Source organism: Podarcis raffonei, chromosome Z, assembly GCF_027172205.1.
Source record: "Podarcis raffonei isolate rPodRaf1 chromosome Z, rPodRaf1.pri, whole genome shotgun sequence".
In the NCBI taxonomy this organism is placed as follows: domain Eukaryota; kingdom Metazoa; phylum Chordata; class Lepidosauria; order Squamata; family Lacertidae; genus Podarcis; species Podarcis raffonei.
This window is the reverse complement of record NC_070621.1, coordinates 43,385,222-43,403,548: the sequence shown is the minus strand read 5'-3', so window position 1 is coordinate 43,403,548 and position 18,327 is coordinate 43,385,222. Positions and strand designations below refer to the sequence as shown.

General features: G+C 41.7%; 2 protein-coding genes across 6 annotated transcripts in view; one reads left to right on the top strand and one right to left on the bottom strand.

Annotated features, from left to right (window-relative positions):
• The window catches only part of AFF2 (ALF transcription elongation factor 2), a 388,341-nt gene that overhangs the window by 200,917 nt on the left and 169,097 nt on the right, over positions 1-18,327 (top strand). The gene's annotated exons all lie outside the window — the stretch shown is intronic.
• Positions 5,030-5,597, bottom strand: LOC128407005 (ragulator complex protein LAMTOR5-like). The gene has a single exon (XM_053374954.1). It carries the CDS (start codon positions 5,576-5,578, stop codon positions 5,303-5,305), a length of 276 nt encoding a protein of 91 aa, XP_053230929.1. The 5' UTR covers positions 5,579-5,597; the 3' UTR covers positions 5,030-5,302.

Sequence of the window (18,327 nt, the reverse complement as noted above, 5' to 3'; positions counted from 1 at the left end):
TTTCAACTGTAATCTGGGTACAACAGAATTCTTCAAGCATAATTTCAGTAGGAGGGTGCAAGGGACTTTGTGGGTGGCAACAAAGACATCTGCAGGTGCAGGTGTGGCTCCAAGGGTCAGTTTGGTTCCTGGATTAGAATGCTTAATTAGAACTCGGGCATCTCAGATTCAAGTCTCATCTGTAGTCAAAACAAAGTTCCTTGGGTAAGATAGTGAGTCTCTCTTAACCTTACCTACCTGGTAATTGTGAGAATAAAATGGAGGAGGCAGAATCATGCAGAGCAAAATAAATAATAAATATGGAGACAGTAGTCTTGTAGCACAGTGTTTCTTAGTCACTTAGTTGTATACTTGTTCTGCTAGTGCGGCAGCAGAATGCTGTCACACAAGAGAATGCATAAGCAGGTCGCTGGCAACTTTGTTGCCTAATTAATGCACATTCAGTTGTGCAACGAGTTTCCACTAGTACAACTGTTATGTAGAGTTCCTCTTTTGTGGTACCTTAGAACTCCCCCCAGCACAAAGGCCCTTTCCCTGGTGGACAGAGAACATACCCCTTAGCTTTCAGCCATGAAGTTAGGACCCACTACGGCTGGGATAGGAGCCTGTAGCCTTCCAGATGTTATTGGACTCCATCTCTCACCACTCCTGATCATTGTCTACCTTGACTGAGGATGATGGGAGCTTGAGTCCAACAACATCTGGAAGGCTGCAGGCTTCCCATCCCTGCACTGTTGGGTTGCAGCCTGATCTAAGGTGTATTGTATATTAGCAGCGTATTAGTACCACTTATCAAATATAGGGTAGGGGAAAATAAAGAAGTGGGTTCCAAGATATATGTTCAGATTAGAAACTGGGTCACAGGTCTGACCTTAAAGATTATGATGGGAAATGTGAAGGAAGCGGTGCCCAAGTCTGAATCAGACCTACTATTTAGGGCCGAAATGTGGGGCTGCATCTGAAGATGGTTCAGAAACTTCAGCTGGTGCAGAATTCATCAGCCAGGTTGCTTACCAGCACAAGATGGTTTGAGCATATAATGCCAATCCTGGCCCGACTGCACTGGTTGCTGTTAGTTTCTGGGCCCCTTTCAGACTGTTGGTTTTGACCTGTAAAGCCTTAAATGACTCAAGATTACAATACCTCAAGGACCCCCTCTCCCCATATGGACAGACCCAACCCCTATGCTAGTCATCTGAGTCCCTTCTTGTGTGCCTTTTCCACATGAGGTCCAGAGGGCAGCAACATCAGAACGGGCCTTTTCTGCCCTGGCTCCCCACATGCAGAATGCTCTCCCTAGGAAGCCTTGCCTAGCACCCTCATTACATACCTCCAGGTGCCAAGCAAAGGGTATTGTTTTTGTTGTTTATAATGGTATGTATTTTTGTGTTTTTATATTGTAAACCTCAGATGATCCTCGGATGAAGAGCGGTATAGACATTTAATTAATTATAAAAAATATTAAAAAATAAAGCATCTCAATCAGTGCCACAGAAGACTAGATGAAGCTAGAAAATATGCTTGTGCACTGGTAGAAGAAAGAGTTGCTTTGTGAATATCACTTAGTTAGCAAGAGCTTTGAAACAGGGACAGAAAGGAGAGATTTCAAGTTTATCTGAAAAAGATGCCTGCAGAATTCATGGTAGATTGCCCAGAGCCATGAGGTTATTGGCCCTGCAAATGTGTTTTTTGACCCATAATAGGCTTCGGCTTGATTTAATAGGTCACATTCCACTGCCTTTATGGACATCCTTACATCTTCTTTGCAGGGTAATTATCTTTACAGACATCTGATGTGGCAACGTAATTGACTCCTGCTTTTGTACAGTTACAGGTTAATGAACCAAACTAAGGGAGAGTTTTGTAGCTTTCTTGGCAGCCCAAATAAAATTGCGTAACTTGTGGTTTAGTTCGGTTTTCAGAGGAAGGAGTGGGTTCAGATGGTGCTCTTTGGTCTAGAATGGTGCTCCTTAAAACTTCTCAACGTAGTCATCTATTTTAGTGACTTTCCCAATATTTCCACCACAGCAGATTTTGGGTGGCTTGGAATAAATGTCCTTCACCCGAGCACTTGTTGCCAGATGGGGCTGTTTTTCAAGCTGGAAGGATCAGAGACAGCCAATCAGGAGGCCTTAAGCTGTAGTGGGGAATAGTGGTTGGTTTATTTGAGCTGTGACCCAGAACTCGTGTTGAAGCAGTCTCTGTTCGTTGGCTCAGCAATGTTCACAAGCTTGAAAGAAACCACAATCTCCGTTTCACATATAATGGGAAGTAAAGGCTTCCCTGTTTGTTTATCCCAATCAACCCAGGGATAACTATAGCAGGATTGATAAATCAGCATACATTAGTGTACTGCTTCTTTATAATAAATTATGGTAAACCAGAAAGTCTGGCTTACCATTACATGCAAGCAGCCATGACTATTTCCTGATCTTGTATAAGGCTACTTCTTCTGTACATTCCAGAATATTGAAGATAAAATAAGCTTCTAAGGAACCTCAGGATCCCCCAGAACCCACTAAGAATATAACACAACCCTGCTGTATGAGGCCAATGGCCCATCCAGTCCAGTATCTTATTCTCACAGTAGCCCACCAGATGTTTGTAGAAAGTCTGTAAGCTGGACGTGCTACAGCAGCCTGCCCATCTGCAGTTCCCATCCACCAGTATCCAGCAGCATAATGCCTTTGGCAAGTAACATAGACATCACTGTTAGTAGCTGCTGATAGCCTTGTCCTCCATTAGTTTGTCTAATCCTCTTTAAAGCTATCCAAGTTGCTTTAAACTGCATGTCTGTAATCCATTTCCAGGAAGTCTGCACCTTGAGATCTTCATGCTTGTGGGCTCCCTCTGGGACATTTGCCTGAATCTTTGCTTAACTGCAGGATATGGCCCATTACTTTAAACAGCACATTAATCACCATGTTCTAATATTGCTGTGAACCAATCATGAAAGGCAGCTATGGAATTAGCTTACTAGATTTCATTATTTTTATACATTCATATTTAGAACTTCAACAGTGTTTAAAAGAGTCTTATTTCATTATACTTTTTTTTTTAGTAAGCTTATTATCAGGAATATGTTTAGCATAAAATTTATTAGTGACATGCCCTTTAATTTAGCCTGTCTAATTGATGCTAATTTAGTTAGATTGCATTAAATTATACCCTTTAATGTAGCAGTGAGTGGGTCAAGAATTCCATTCCAACAGGTTAGGTATAATTTTTCATGCAACTGAACGGTAAAAAAAATGGTATAGAAGGAAATGCAATCACATTCCAAAATAATAGTTTTCTCAGATATTAATATCACAGGGAAAAGATTTCTTCTGAGTGCTCTCCTTTGAAAGCCTTGCAAAGTTCACCTTTCATCTCATCTATCTTGGAAACAGAGACAAAAGGTGGAGAATTGATGTTTTTACCCTTAAATAAAGTGTAATCATTAAGAGTGCTCCTTATTCCAGCCTTCACTTCATGTTTATCACATTCAGAGAGCCGATAAGAGTGGGGGAAATATGTTCTCTCTCTCTCTCTCTCTCTCTCTCTCTCTCTCTCTCTCTCTCTCTCATCTTAACTTCTGACCCATTATAATTAGTTTGGCTCAAGTGGCTGGTCTGGAAAGTAATTGATTTGGTCTGCATGGTGTGCAATGTAAGTGTCCGATACTGGCAAAAAAAATAAATTTAACCTCCAAGGACAGAATCACAGAAAACATTGTAAAAGGTTTGTTATGGGCTAAACCTTGCAATTCAAGAGAGTTGTGCCGTCGCCCCCGCCCCCCGCATCCTGGACTCTCTCCAGTTTTAGTTTGGGGTTGAAAATGAAACAAGCAGCAAGGCAAGAAAGAAAGAAAAAGAAAGGAAAGAGAAAGAAACATCAGCTCACATTAACAACAAAAAGAAGAAGAAGAGTTTGGATTTGATATCCCGCTTTATCACTACCCGAAGGAATCTCAAAGTGGCTAACATTCTCCTTTCCTTTCCTTCCCCACAACAAACACTCTGTGAGGTGAGTGGGGCTGAGAGACTTCAAAGAAGTGTGACCCAGCAGCTGTATGTGGAGGAGTGGAGACACGAACCCGGTTCACCAGATTACGAGTCTACCACTCTTAACCACTACACCACACTGGCTCTCCATCAATCCTAATTTTAACATACATATAAATATATGCAGTCCATATATTCTGGGGCATCTACTTAGTACAGTGGACACTTGGGTTGCGAATGTGATCCGTGTGGGATGCACATTTGCAACTGACAGCGCCGCGTCTGCGCACCCGCAGGTTGCAATTCAGCACTTCTGTGCATGCGCAAAGCGCAATTTAGCACTTCTGCGCATGCACAACTGCCAAAACTCGGAAATAACCCATTCCAGTACTTCCAGGTTTCGGCGCATCCGTAACCCGAAAAAACGCAACCTGAAGCATCTGTAACCTGAGGTATGACCGTACAGTATTGTTTTTCAATTCATCCACTGTTGTTTGCAGTGTTGCTTTCAATGATTTTTTAGCTGTTTTCAATGAATTTTGTACTTTGGCTTGAGGAAAGCAAGAAATACACAATAGCTATGCAAACAAGATCGACAGTTGTAAAATATGCCAAGCACAGGGAAAACTTTGCCTCTTGCGGTGTTGCTGAACTACAACTCCCATCACCCCTGACCATTGGCCATGATTGCTGGGGTTTATGGGAATTATACTTCAGCAGCATTTGTAGGAATAAAGGCTCCCTATACTGGATATATAAAAATTCAAATGTTGAAAGGTCTTTTTTCCTTTCAGTCTTCAGATTATTGACAAATGAGCTAATGGTGTGCAACCATGAGGAATCAGTAGATCATAGAATCATAGAACTGTAGAGTTGGAAGGGGTTCCGAGCGTCATCTGGTCTAATCCCTTTCAATGAAGGAATCTCAACTAGACCATACATTACAGATAGCCATCCAACTTCTGCTTAAAAGCCTCCAAGGAAGGAGAGTCCACCACCACCTCTCATGGCAGCCTGTTCCACTGTTTTTTGTTTTTTTTTAGTTTGTTTATTTATTGATTTATTGAGTATTGGGGCCACCTGACAAGGTGCTCTCCCCAGCCATGTAACAGGAAAACATTCCACACATGATAATATGAAATGGTACAAGTTCAGAGCAATTAAGATTCCATACCAACTTGGGAGAATTTTTACAGTCCAATCCAGCTAGGTTCTACCTAGTGATACTGGATATTCAACCTGTATTAATCTGTAGAAGAGTAGTCCACAAAGCTGCATAAATGTCGAAGAGCAAGGAGTATTGTGGATGTATAAGGTTAAGATGCCATTTTGTGTACTGCTACTGTGATGCCATCATGCTTCTGGATCATGATATTGCCAGTATCTGATTCGAGGCACACTACAGGAATATCTGTTGGATCAGATGTCAGTTTGGCTGCTTGCTGGGCTAGAACAGATATCACACCTGCATGTTCATCTGAGAGGGTACCATGACAGCCCAAGTTGAGGCCCTGGGAATCGGTGCACAGGACTCCTGCAATGGAGGGGTTCTTCATTGTGCCTTCTAAATGATGCTCCAACGCCCCCTCCATCTTGCCAAGCACCGCGATCACTTCCCAGCCTGTTCCACTGTTGAACAGCTCTTCCCTTTTCTTGAAGCCACTGGTTTGAGTCCTACCCTCCAGAGCAGGAGAAAAGAAGCTTGCTCTATCTTCCGTGTAACTGCCCTTTGAAGATATCTGAAGATGGCTATCATATCTCCTCTCAGTCTCCTCTTTTCCAGGTTAAACATACCCATCTCCCTCAACCATTCCTCATAAAGCTCAGTTTCCAAACCCTTGATCATCTCAGTCACTCTCCTCTGCAACCATTTGAGCTTGTCAATATCCTTCGCAAATGGTGGCACCCAGAACTAGACACAGTATTCCAGGTGTGGTCTGACCCAGGCAGAATAGAGCGATACTATTCTTTCTCTTGAACAGGACACTATACTTCAGTTGATGCAGCCACTTTTGTTGTTTATTTGTTATTCTTCATATTGCAAGAACATAATTTAAACATTGTGAATATCTGCAAATATCAATGATTATTTTCCCTCAAAACAAAGTTAACACAGAGATCATTTTCTGTCTGGAAAGAAGACCCCACAGGACACAGTCACAGGATATGCCTCAAAGAGGCCTTGTCAGCATTACATTGAGTCTGAAATACTTGTAATATCTTTCTGATATTGTTGAATTGATCTCAATTTTAAATCTAAAGAAATGTTATATATACCTTACATGTGCGCTGGTGTTCTTGAGTATCGGAAACTGGTATACACATTGTGAGGTTGATCAGTTCCCTGGTTGTTTGGCCTTGTCTATTTTGTCTGCTGATTTGTCTTTGAAGAATGGGTCCATCTCACGGGAGCTTGCTTTTTACACATGAAGAAGATTGAAAGGGTTTTATGGTGCCCCGGTGCTCTTGTTTCGATCAAGGATCCCATTTTTTATTTTCCTGTAAACTGTGTTGGAGCAGCCCAGAATCAAAGTGAAAAGATACTGGAGATTTACAAGTTTAATCTCATTGAACGAGAGCGATAAGACTGGTAATGCCGGGTGCATATTCTCAGCGCTACTTAAAAAGGATGAGATCACCAAGCCTAGGGAAGCAATGCATCTTGCCTCTTTATCTTCGCATGGCCCATATCTAGAACTAAAGACTTGCAAGTGATGTTTCCATGCTCTCCCCCACACAATATACAACCAGCAGTATAGCAATTAGCCTGATTGCTTGCAGAGATCTTGCTGTACTCTTCATTTACTGTACTCACTGAGGGAGTCAGAGAAAACACATAAACATACCGGTACTTCTTAATAAAAGGATCAAATTCCATAAATCTAGTACAATGGAGTGGTGCCACTTTCATAGCTAGGGAGCAATGTTGTGGAAGATCAGGCTGTTCCTCTGAGCCCCTTGGCTCACCTTCTGGTGGACAAAGCTGTGTGTTCACCATGTGGTCTGATCTACAGCCCCATAACCAAGTGCAATGAAGGACACCATCCCATTTTCCATGATCAAAATAAGCTTCAATTGTTGGGCCTATGCATGCAAAAATATATTGCAAAAAATGTAGCACTGCTGCATTTGGAAAGAAAAAAGAAACAGCTCTATATCTTTGCAAAGTGTCGATAAGGAACACTCTTTAAAAAAGAACATAAGAATAGCCTGGCTATATCAGGCCAATGGCCCACCTAATCCATCATCCCATTCTCACAGTGCCCAACCAGATTCATGTGAGGCGCCCACAAACAGAATCTGAGAGCAACAGCATTCTCCCCACTTGTGATCCGCAGTTCCTGGTATTCAGATGCACTTATTGTCTCAAAAATGCATCTCTGAAATGGATCAGGCAACAATAAAATATTTTGGGCACTTCAAAAACCTTTTTATCTTTACCCTTTACATATGCATTTTCCCACTTGGCCTACCACTTCACAAAGAAATTCAGAGACTGCAAATCCATAAAAATTGATGTCTATGGGCGAGTGAGTTCCCCAGAGCTCCTATCAGATGAATTTCAGTTCTTCTGGGAAAATATATTCCTTGTGATTCCAAGAGCTTGGGCTGTCTCAGGTGTGATTTCTTTTCCCCTTGAGAACTGTAGGCTCAATTTAAATCCAACTGGGAGATGAATTTGGATTTTTGAAAGCTCACTTTTTCTTTTAAGTGAGATTTCACAAGCCCCTGAATTTAAATTTTGTTTGGTTTTATGAGTTTGGCTCAGGAAAATTTCAGTTGTCACAAGAGCATAGGAAGTTGCCTTATATTGAGTCAGGCCATTGCTTTGACTAGCTCTACATTAACTGGTAGCAGCTGTCTGGTTTCAGACAGGAGATACTGCTATGGCAGGTGCTGTACTACTGAGCTACAGACCTTCCTACAGGTGACCAGTTAACCAGAATTCCATGCTCACCACCATATACAGAAAGGTTTAATTTCGAACCTTTAGAATGGCATGATAAAGGACACAGTAAATCAGTGCCTCCAAAATAACACCTAAGCTTCTAATGCACACTGTGAATATATGATGTGCCTTGCAAGCTACTACATAAGGATTTGGATCCATTGTTGTTGTTGTTCTAATAAAAGCCTAGCCAGTGATAAAAGAAATCCAGCGAGGAAAATTCCTCGATAATACTGTAATTAGAAGCAACAGTATCCTGCAATGACGGCTTACTCTTTTGACTGCAACAACAATGTGTACTGGGAGTTGGTGGGGAGCGCATGGTAGGGTAGCCTCTTCCTATTGAGAAGGATGCAGAGTGCAGCCTTACAGGCTCCCTAAATCTTCACCTGGAGGCATGATTGCCTCTTGACAACAGAGAATGCAGAAGACAGGGAGGAAGGCCTTTGGAATCTACTAGCGGTCTGTGGCAGCTGGCGGTTTGGGAGGGCTGTAAATAAATTATTTTGCTAAGCTGTGTGGAAATGAGAGCAAACTGGAAAAAAGATTCATGTAGAGTCTGCTAGATCTTCAGTACTGGCACTGTTGTGTAATACTCATTCTGGAGATAAAAGTGAATAAGCTAGGAGGTCAAGTGGTTTCAAGAAGTGGCTTCTACTTGAGTTTGTTTTGGTTTTTTGCTGCAGATTAACAATGATAAAGTTTATTCAATGCACTCAGAACCAGGGATAGAGGAGGAATCATTTTCAAATGGATTTATGCATAGAATTTGGCTGTTTCAACCTGATCAAGCTTTGCCCACTGCCTTTTGTTTTGATTATTTTAGGAAACCTGGGATTGTATCCAATTTAGTCATATTCAGAAAGGACCCACTAAAATTATTAGACTTAAGCTAGTCGTACCCATTAATTTCAGTGGGGGTACTCTAAGTAGGACTAGCATTGAATACAACCCCTGGAGTGTTTTTGTGTACAATATGCAATAATTGCTCATATTCTTAGCAGAACCAGTAAAAACAATAACTTTCTTCTCTTTGAGGTCAAGGTATTGGGAAATAATCCTTTTGGATAAGCTCAACAGAGATTTTCAGATAATTCCATCTCTCTCTCTCTCTTTCTTAATTTGATCTGCCCATTCCTTCCTTCATGCTGTGTTTGATAATTGACTGCTTGATGATGCCCACTGTTAGTCAACTGGCAGGTTCTACAACTTGAGTTCTACTGGACTCCCCATAAATCAGCAACTCTGGAAATGTTAGTTCTACAGTGAACACACTTACACATCGTCACTTCTCAAGAAGGTTTTAAAATGGCTTAGTACAGAGTGAGTCTTTTAAAAGAGTCCCTGTGAAACATGTGTACTCTGTGTCCACGGGGCCTCTTTTAAAGGACTCAGCCTGTAATTCACGGGGCAGTTTTGCAGGGTAGCAGAAGGGAAATCCAGGAGGAAAAGAGACATACACCCTTTCCTCTGCTCTGGCACATAAGTAAGGCAGAAGCCTAAGCAACTTGTTTCACTGGAGAAACTATGTAAAGGGTTTGAATCCCACTGTGTATATAAGACCCTTCCTACAATCCTAGGAGTTTGGGACCTGGGTGGCCCTGTGGGTTAAACCACATAGCCTAGGACTTGCCTATCGGAAGGTTGGCGGTTTGAATCCCTGCGACGGGGTCTCCCATTGCTTGGTCCCAGCTCCTGCCCACCTAGCAGTTTGAAAGCACGTCAAAGTGCAAGGAGCTAAACAGATACCACTCCGTGGGAAGGTAAACAGTGTTTCCGTGTGCTGCTCTGGTTTTGCCAGAAGCAGCTTTGTCATGCTGGCCACATGACCCACAAAAACTGCCTGCGGACAAATGCCAGGTCCCTCAGCCAGTAAAGTGAGATGAGCGCCGCAACCCCAGAGTCGTTCGTGACTGGACTTAACTGTCAGGGGTCCTTTACCTTTACCTTTACCTTACAATCCTAGGAGCTATAGACTCAAAAGCGCAAACCGCAAACTGAAGCCAGTGAAAATAGTGAAAGAGAAAGCCCCTGTATACTTAGAGACTCCTTTCTCACCTCATTTTTCAATGCTCAGCAGTTGCAAGGAAAGTGAGGCGCATTACTGTTGATATCTGATCATCCTGGTTTTTTTCTGCCTGGTATCCATCAGCATCAAGCCGGTAAAAATTATGACTCCAGCAATTAGATAGACTCAGTATACATGAACAAATTGGAGGCATGGTTGTTAATCCAGGAAAACAGCCTTGAATCTTACAGCGATAATCCTGAGAGCCCCCAAATGGTAAGTACTAGTCAAAGATAAACCTGCAACATACTGCTCAGGGGCTTAACATCTAATAGAAGGCATTAATATCATTATTGTCAGTCTTTCAGCTGCAGTAATGAAATGCGAGTTCACTACTCTTGAGAAAGTCTTATGCAGCTGTGGTTGTTGTTGTTGTTTTGTATATGCAACAAGTAGGCTGAGGCAGCAGGTGGAATCAAATTTGCACCTGCTTTGCAAGGTAGATGGGAAATCCTTCCCTGTGTCAAGTTGCAATGCAGATAAGAATTTCACTGGGTTGTAGCAACCAATGAAGCCATTGTCAAGTGGAACTTCCCTGTATTTGCTCCAAGAGAGTTAGATGCACCCCAGAGCAGATTTGTAGGACAGCACATGAGAGGAGAGGGAGAAGTTCCATTGCATGAGCAGAAGTTGTTCTGCCCATGCAATGACACACATGGATACCGTCCATTGACTATTTTGCATCTGGATGCAGAGCCACATCCATAATTCTATAGATAGACCTCCTGCTGGCCTCCATTTGTTTTTTACACTGCAACCCTATGCACCATTACTAAGGCACACTGGAATCAATTGGACTTACTTCTGAGTAAACATTTGCAGGTCTCTGCTGTCAATCGGGTTGCTTAAGAAGCTCCACTGATATATACCAGAGTGGATGCTGTGCCATAGTGCAAAGGTTTATTCCCGAATCATCCTCCTTCCCACCCTAGACATCCTCTATACGCTGCAATTTTGGTTCACATTTTATGTGGAAGAAAACGAAAACCAAAGCTTAGTGTGTGCCTTGTATGTTTGATGACATAGTATTATGTATTAGCGCAAAAGTAATATTGAATGACTGAACCCAGTTACATTCCCAGAAGTGTTAAGATTTCATCCACCACCAGGCTCTTTAGATTACACACAGAGAGACACAAGTATCAGCTATATTAGCACAGAAGTATGTATTTTTGAACAGAGAGCAGTCACTCTGTCTAGGTATTTATATCAAAGGAACTAAGCTAGAACAGTACTTGCCCTCCTTCCTTGTTGCCATTTGCTTGGTTTTCACCCATTCTCCTCTGTTATGCTTGGGTGGTCATATTTTGAAATTTCCCTGGGACCAGTCACGTTTCTCATCACATCTGAGAGATGCTGTGCTTTGCATGGCAATTAGACCCTCTCTTTGTTTCATCTCCTCCTAAGCTGTTTGCCGTGGCTTCCTGCAGTATATTCGGTACCAGAGGCTATTGCTTGCAATGTGCTGGTTAAAATGGGTGCTTTCCTCCAGGATTAAACAATTCAGCTATTACTTAGGAAAACAGATGGGAAGAAAACTACTAGTTTGCATCAGCAGCATTATTCTGTTTACCCACACTCTTTTCTTGAGGAATGTCGTTTGCTGACATAATTTCTTGGCCACATTGAAGTGAGCATGGGAATCAATTCAGACATTGAAGGGTCAATTATTTATATTGGGAGTAACAGATTCCTCTTCATATATTCGACATTCTGGTGGGTTTCCTCCTGATTGGTATGCGTTAACCCAGGGGTGGACTTTGGTAAGACCAAAATTTGGTTCCCCAAAGGGATCTTCTCAATTATGGATTTCAATTTTGTGCCCCCTTGGCTCAGCGCCCTTTGTGGGGGAACCGCCTGCACTGCCCTAAATCTGATGCTGATTTACCTGGTTAGGAAAAATGTGAAAGTATTATGCACATGGAAAATTAGGGTTTGGCTGTAACAGAGACACTGTAAAACAAAGAGTTTGCCCCATGCATATGCACTCCCCCTTGGAACATTATCCCTCTTATTACTTATTACTGAGGGGGGCACAAGGGGGTGAGAACATTGATTCCCCCCCCCCCAGTCTGAAGGTAAGAAGCATTGGCTTCTCTTTGCTTTGTGGCATCATTACCTAATCAAATCAAACTGACAATGTGGCATTGTCAGAATGCCTATTTAGATTGATGGCATTGTTTCCTGCCCTCACTCTAGTGTGGCTTCATGATAGCCTCACATTGCCTAATCCAATTGGCTTTGTAATGAGATGGTCCCTTCACGTTGTTGGCATCCTAAGACTGGGATTACATTAGGAAGCAACCCTAAAAAATAATAATAAAAAGGAATGTGTCAAACCATCAGATGCTGGTTGGCAAGCAGCTGAGAACAGGCTGTGAACAGATGAAGCTAAATGAGAGGGAATAAAAACCAATGACAAACCTAGACAGCATCTTAAAAAGCAGAGACATCACCTTGCCAACAAAGGTCCATATAGTTAAAGCTATGGTTTTCCCAGTAGTGATGTATGGAAGTGAGAGCTGGACCATAAAGAAGGCTGATCACCAAAGAATTGATGCTTTTGAATTATGGTGCTGGAGGAGACTCTTGAGAGTCCCATAGACTGCAAGAAGATCAAACCTATCTATTCTTTTTTTTTTTAATAAATTTTTTATTAATTTTTCAACACATATTAAAAGACAATACAAAACAATACATAAACAAACAAACATATAAACACGTATAATTTCTTAACCTTCTTTTCCTTAAGCCTTCTTTCAGCGACTTCCCCATACCTCCTTTTTCTGCATCCCTGTTTTAAATCTTTCCAGCAACCCCTGATTTTAATTACTTATAACACTTCCTTTAAATCCTTTTTCTCATGTCCAGTTGTTTATCGCTGCAATTCTATTTTGCATTACTCAAAACATTTTAACACTCATTAATTTTACAACAGTTCTTAAGATAAACTTTAAATTTCTTCCAATCTTCTTCCACCGTCTCTTTCCCTTGGTCGCGGATTCTGCCGGTCATCTCAGCCAGTCCCATGTAGTCAATCACCTTCGTCTGCCATTCTTCCAGTGTGGGTAGTTCTTGTGTCTTCCAGTACTTTGCTAAAAGTACTCTTGCTGCTGTTGTCGCATACATAAAAAACGTCCTATCTTTCTTTGACACCAATTGGCCTACCATGCCCAGGAGGAAGGCTTCTGGTTTCTTCACAAAAGTGCATTTAAGCACCTTTTTCATTTCATTATAAATCCTTTCCCAGAAAGCCTTAATCTTTGGGCACGTCCACCAAAGGTGATAAAAAGTACCTTCAGTTTCATTACATTTCCAGCATTTGTTATTGGGCAAATGATAAATTTTTGCAAGCTTGACTGGGGTCATGTACCACCTATAAATCATTTTCATAATATTCTCTCTTAAGGCATTACATGCCGTGAACTTTATACTGGTGGTCAAACCTATCTATTCTTAAGGAAATCAGCCCTGAGTGCTCACTGGAAGGTCCATGGGGTCACAAAGAGTCGGACACAACTAAACGACTAAACAACAACACCCCCTTGTTTGCTTTGAACATTTTTGGTGGGTTAAACTTTGGTGTAAGCCCACATTTTTGGTGGGTTAAACTTTGGTGTAAGCCCACTTTTTAATAGAAGTACTTTGACAAAGAAGTACTTTGACTGATTTGGCAAGCATTAAGAGTGACTTATCAGACCACAAACTCATCTGCACTGGATTGGTTTTTCTGCCACGATGTCCAGCAAGGATGCAAATTTAACTAACCATTGACTGGCCCACTGTTTGATCATCTGATTGGAGCAAAGAGAAGTACCCTGATAGCTTTCCAGTGGCTTATCACATAGTAGTTGCCAAATAGGGCTTCTTCATGGTGTTGCTCCATGTCACTTTGATAAGGGATGGAAGGGTAGCCCATGTGAGGGCTGACTCACAAATGCTGGTGTGGGTGCGGCTGTGAATAAAGTAATACTGTGTGACATGACCACCTGTCAGTCATCTGACATCCCTATGACATCAGGGTGATGCATTTGATGCTACCACCAATCAGCTGATTGGGGCTGACCACAAGCTTCACATTCTCAACTTCATTGCTGAGTTCCCCATCTGCAGTTGGTGGCAATCAAAGTTTTGGATTACTCTTTTCTGGAGATAGGTGAAAGGAGACCTGTTTTTTGGTGCTCATGCCAACTCTCCAGAACCACCTTTCAAAGGAGGTCTGCCTTGTTATTATGTTCATAAAATATTGGATTTAGCTTCTCCTTGTTACTATAATTATAGTTGTCGATACTATAATTATAGTTGTTGTTACCATCATTGTTACTACGACAAGTGTTACTAATAGGTGGAAACTTCAAGGAAGCAGATTTTGTCTAAACATTAAGGAGAAGAGTTCTAAAATTTAAAGGATTCTTACAGTGGAATGGTCTTCCTTCGATGGTGGTGAGCCAAGGTTGGACAGCCATCTGTAGTTGCAAGATTCCTAGATTGAGCAGGGGATTAGACCACATGATTTCAAAGTTCCCTTCTAAATATTGCACCAGTTGCAATTAGTGGATGTGTTTTTAATTGTGTGTGTCTGTGTGGCCAAATCCACACCATACATTTAAAGCACTGTGATATTATTTTAAACAGTGATGACTTGTGCAAAGAAACTTGGCAACTGTAATTTGTTACAGGTGCAGAGAGTTGTTAGGAGACCCTTATTCCTCGCCACAGAGCAGCAGTTCCAAAGTTCATTGGGGAGGCGGATTGATTGCCGAACGACTCTGGTCCTCTCTCTCTCTCTCTCTCTCTCTCTCTCTCTCTCTCTCTCTGTGTGTGTGTGTGTATGTGTTTGTGTGCATGTGAGAGAGCGAGAGAGAGTGCTTTGAATGATTTTGTGCAGAATGTTTGCAAACTTTTTTTTTAATTGCCAAATGAATGTTAGAAGATATCTTGTCTCCTCAAGCATTTATGGGAGTCAGCTGCACAAGACTGTGTGTTATCTTGCCATGATGCATGGAATTAAGTCTTGGATCCTCATCAGTTGTGAAGGAATAATTTATGCCACCATTTCTCCTTGTCAGGTGTTCAGAACATGACAGATATTTTCCCGCTTTCGGCCTATTAAAGATTAGCTCATTCTCTTCTACCTTTTCATATTCTTTGTAATATAAGAAATATGTTTCATTCTTATCAGCCTTCTGTTGATTTCATTTTAAGAAGTTTACCAATAATACCCAAAGATTAATTTATTTACCCTGGAGACAAAGCATCCAAGCTGCACAGTTTAGACGTTCAAAGAAAGAGAAAAATCAAGCCTTTCTGCCATAGAATGGTAAAAAAAAAAAGAGCTTCAAACACTCTATTCACTCTGTCCCCAACCCGGTGCCCTCCAGATGTTTTGGAAAACAAACTTCCATCTTCCCTGAATAAATGGCAATGCTGCTTAGTGCTAATGAAGAGAATTAGGCTGGAGACCCACAGAGTGTGGGTAGCTGCCCCTAACATCATCTTCCAGCTGGGGAGGGTGGGGTACAAATAAATTATTATTATTATAATTATTATTATTATTCTAGGGATAGGGGAGAAAATTGCTCCATTTCTCATTTAAAGCTGAATCCAGATCACTCACACATTCTCAAACACTGAGCATACCAAACCACAGCCATCCTTCCAATATTCACACTCCCCCACATTTTGCAATCTAGCCAAGCAATATGTATGACAACACATCTGCTAAGGTAAAGTATGAGTAAACTGCATACATTTGTGAAAAGAGCATTGGTGAAAAGAACACACGCCCAACCAAGCCTGTAGATTTTTCAACAACTTTTGATGGTGTAGCAGCATGTTGAGAACAGCTACTCAACCGGTTAGCTACCTGTTTACCTAGGTGACTAGGCCATTTCCAACTCTTGTATGCTGCCCCATGTGGTGAGCCCGGGTATAACCTTCCAGGTCTAGTTTGGCTTCTCCAATCCAGCCTGGGCATTGGGTTTTTTTCCTGGGCAGGGATGTGTATATAAGGACTTCCTTTTCCAGCTGAGCCTTTCTTGAGCAGCAGGATCTTCATGAGCTGTGGTGACTTCCTGTATCCTCACATGGTCATTGATCCTCCTTCCTGGTTTGCCATTGCTCTTACCTTACCCATCAGTTCTGACTACTGTCCTGTCTCATGGTTCCTGTCTCTTGTCCCACTTCATACATGGGAAGGTCTCAGTGGCTGACTGCCAGCTTTGCATGCAGAAGGTCCCGGGTTCAAATTCCAACATGTCCGCTGTGTGAAACCCAGCCAGTGTAGCCCATGCCAATCTAGGCAGTCGGAGTTGGCATAAGCCCAACTTCCTATGTTCCCTTTCCCACAACCCATGCACAGAGAGGCTCTACCCCTCCCCCAAAAGGGCTAACTCATCTTTTGTAGCCTACAGTTGGGGACATCAGAGAAGTCTGATTAAAAGAGAAAATTGGGGCAGAAATTGATGGTGTTTGCTTATTCGTCCCATTTTCATAACAGAAACCAACCCAGTGAACACAGTCAGTATTGAAATGAGTGGGGTGCAATAAAACAATAGCAATGTAATGAATGCAATTTACATAATTAATTTCGTAAGTCACATAATTTTGTCTCAGTGGACAGAGAGACAAATGGTGCCATTTTGGGCAGAAGGTGAACTGCAGTGGAATGGAAACATTGCTGTATGTGGCAAACAAATGATGGGATGGAATACAAAGCCTTCTTACATCCGAACCTACAGTAAACAAGCACTGATCTGCATGAGCACACAGACTGGCATCTTAAAACGTTTTGTGAGGCTCTTTGCAAGTTTAGCAAAGAATGCATTGGCCCGTTTACATCTGGAGCTCAAACAGCTTCCATTTCTGTGGTTTCCCTACAAACTTTGCTTTATTTTGTTTACGGTATCAGTCACAATGAATGGAAATAGGAAAGTCTGCCAAGGCTGCTATTGGGAATTCCCAGCTGCCTAATATATCAGTGTCTTCTTCTTGTCTGTTCTTGATGGGGTCCAGCAGCAGGTCAGCATCCTAAGGTAAAAGAAAGGCTTCTCAAAGTGAGCAGGAGTTGGGGAAAGAAAATTAATAGGAGCCAGCATCTGCCGATCTCTCCAACAATAAGGAATTTTCACGGCCAACATTTATAGAGAGGCACAAGATGCAGTCTCTGCAAGGAACCAGATTTCAACTTTCTGCCCTGAGATGCCAAAAATATTTCAACAGGAAATGCTAAAGGAAGTTGAACTTTGAATTATAATTTCAATGACTGTCTAGCAGAATGGATTAACGCTTTGGCACGGCACCTTTTGAGGCTATGGGTTGACTCTGGCAGGATAAAAACCTGTCTGTTTTGACAGATGAAAAAGGTCACAAGTGAAGCAATGTCAGGTGTTAGCCCAATCTTTAAAAGGGGGAGGGGGATCTGGATTAGGTGATAGATGTAAAAAAGAAGAGTGAAAGAAAAACCTCCCCCTCCCCCCCGGATATATTAGTTGAGACATCAACTGGAATCTCTTCTAAGAACATTGAGATACTTATTTTTTATTTTTAAAGAGATGCTAGGGATCAAATGAAACCCATATTTTTTTCCCTGGTCTTATTTACATTTGTGCATTGATTAAAGAGAGTTTAAGGGGGATGAACAACATATAAAATGAGCTTTCAGATATGCCTGGTTGCATCCCCCTCTTCAATATAACGGTTGTGATCCTGGCAGTGATGTAAATCTAAATGTTTGGAATGTCTACAACTGAAATGAGATTATGGTTGCATATGCAGTCTCCTTGGTTCTTGCCTCCAAGAGAGCTGTTTCTAGCAAACAAGAGTCCTGATTCTAAGGGTATTTGAAGGACCAGTTTACACAGCTGAGAGGCAGTTTTCTTCACCTGCAGTGAGCAGTGAAGCAGGGGTGGGGGGCATTTCTTCCAATTCTTTAATTTCCCATGGAATATTTTCCATTTCATAAGTTCATTAGTAACAAATAATGGGCGCCAAATACAATATAATGGATGCCAAATACAATATAAGGCAAGCTTGGTAGTTTCAAAGTGTTTAGTTTTGTTTACTAAAATAGAAGTAAAATAAACATTCTAAAATGAGACCACTCCCTAGGGCATCTGAAAATTTTCAGTGCAAACTGAAAGTTTTCCAGTGCAACTGAGTCTCATTTGCAAATTACCACTTCTTGAGGAAACAACTATCTCGATACAAATGTTTCCGAAGAACCCACATTACTGGCAGTGAGGGTAGCATGTTTGCAACCCCCTCCCCCCCCATGCCAGGAGGTAAACTGGACAACTGCCCAGGGTCCCATACCTTTGCATTTT

Bases quoted from the DNA above. Each gene is read 5' to 3' on its own strand.
- LOC128407005 (XM_053374954.1), bottom strand. From the start codon at position 5,578: ATGGAGGGGGCGTTGGAGCATCATTTAGAAGGCACAATGAAGAACCCC.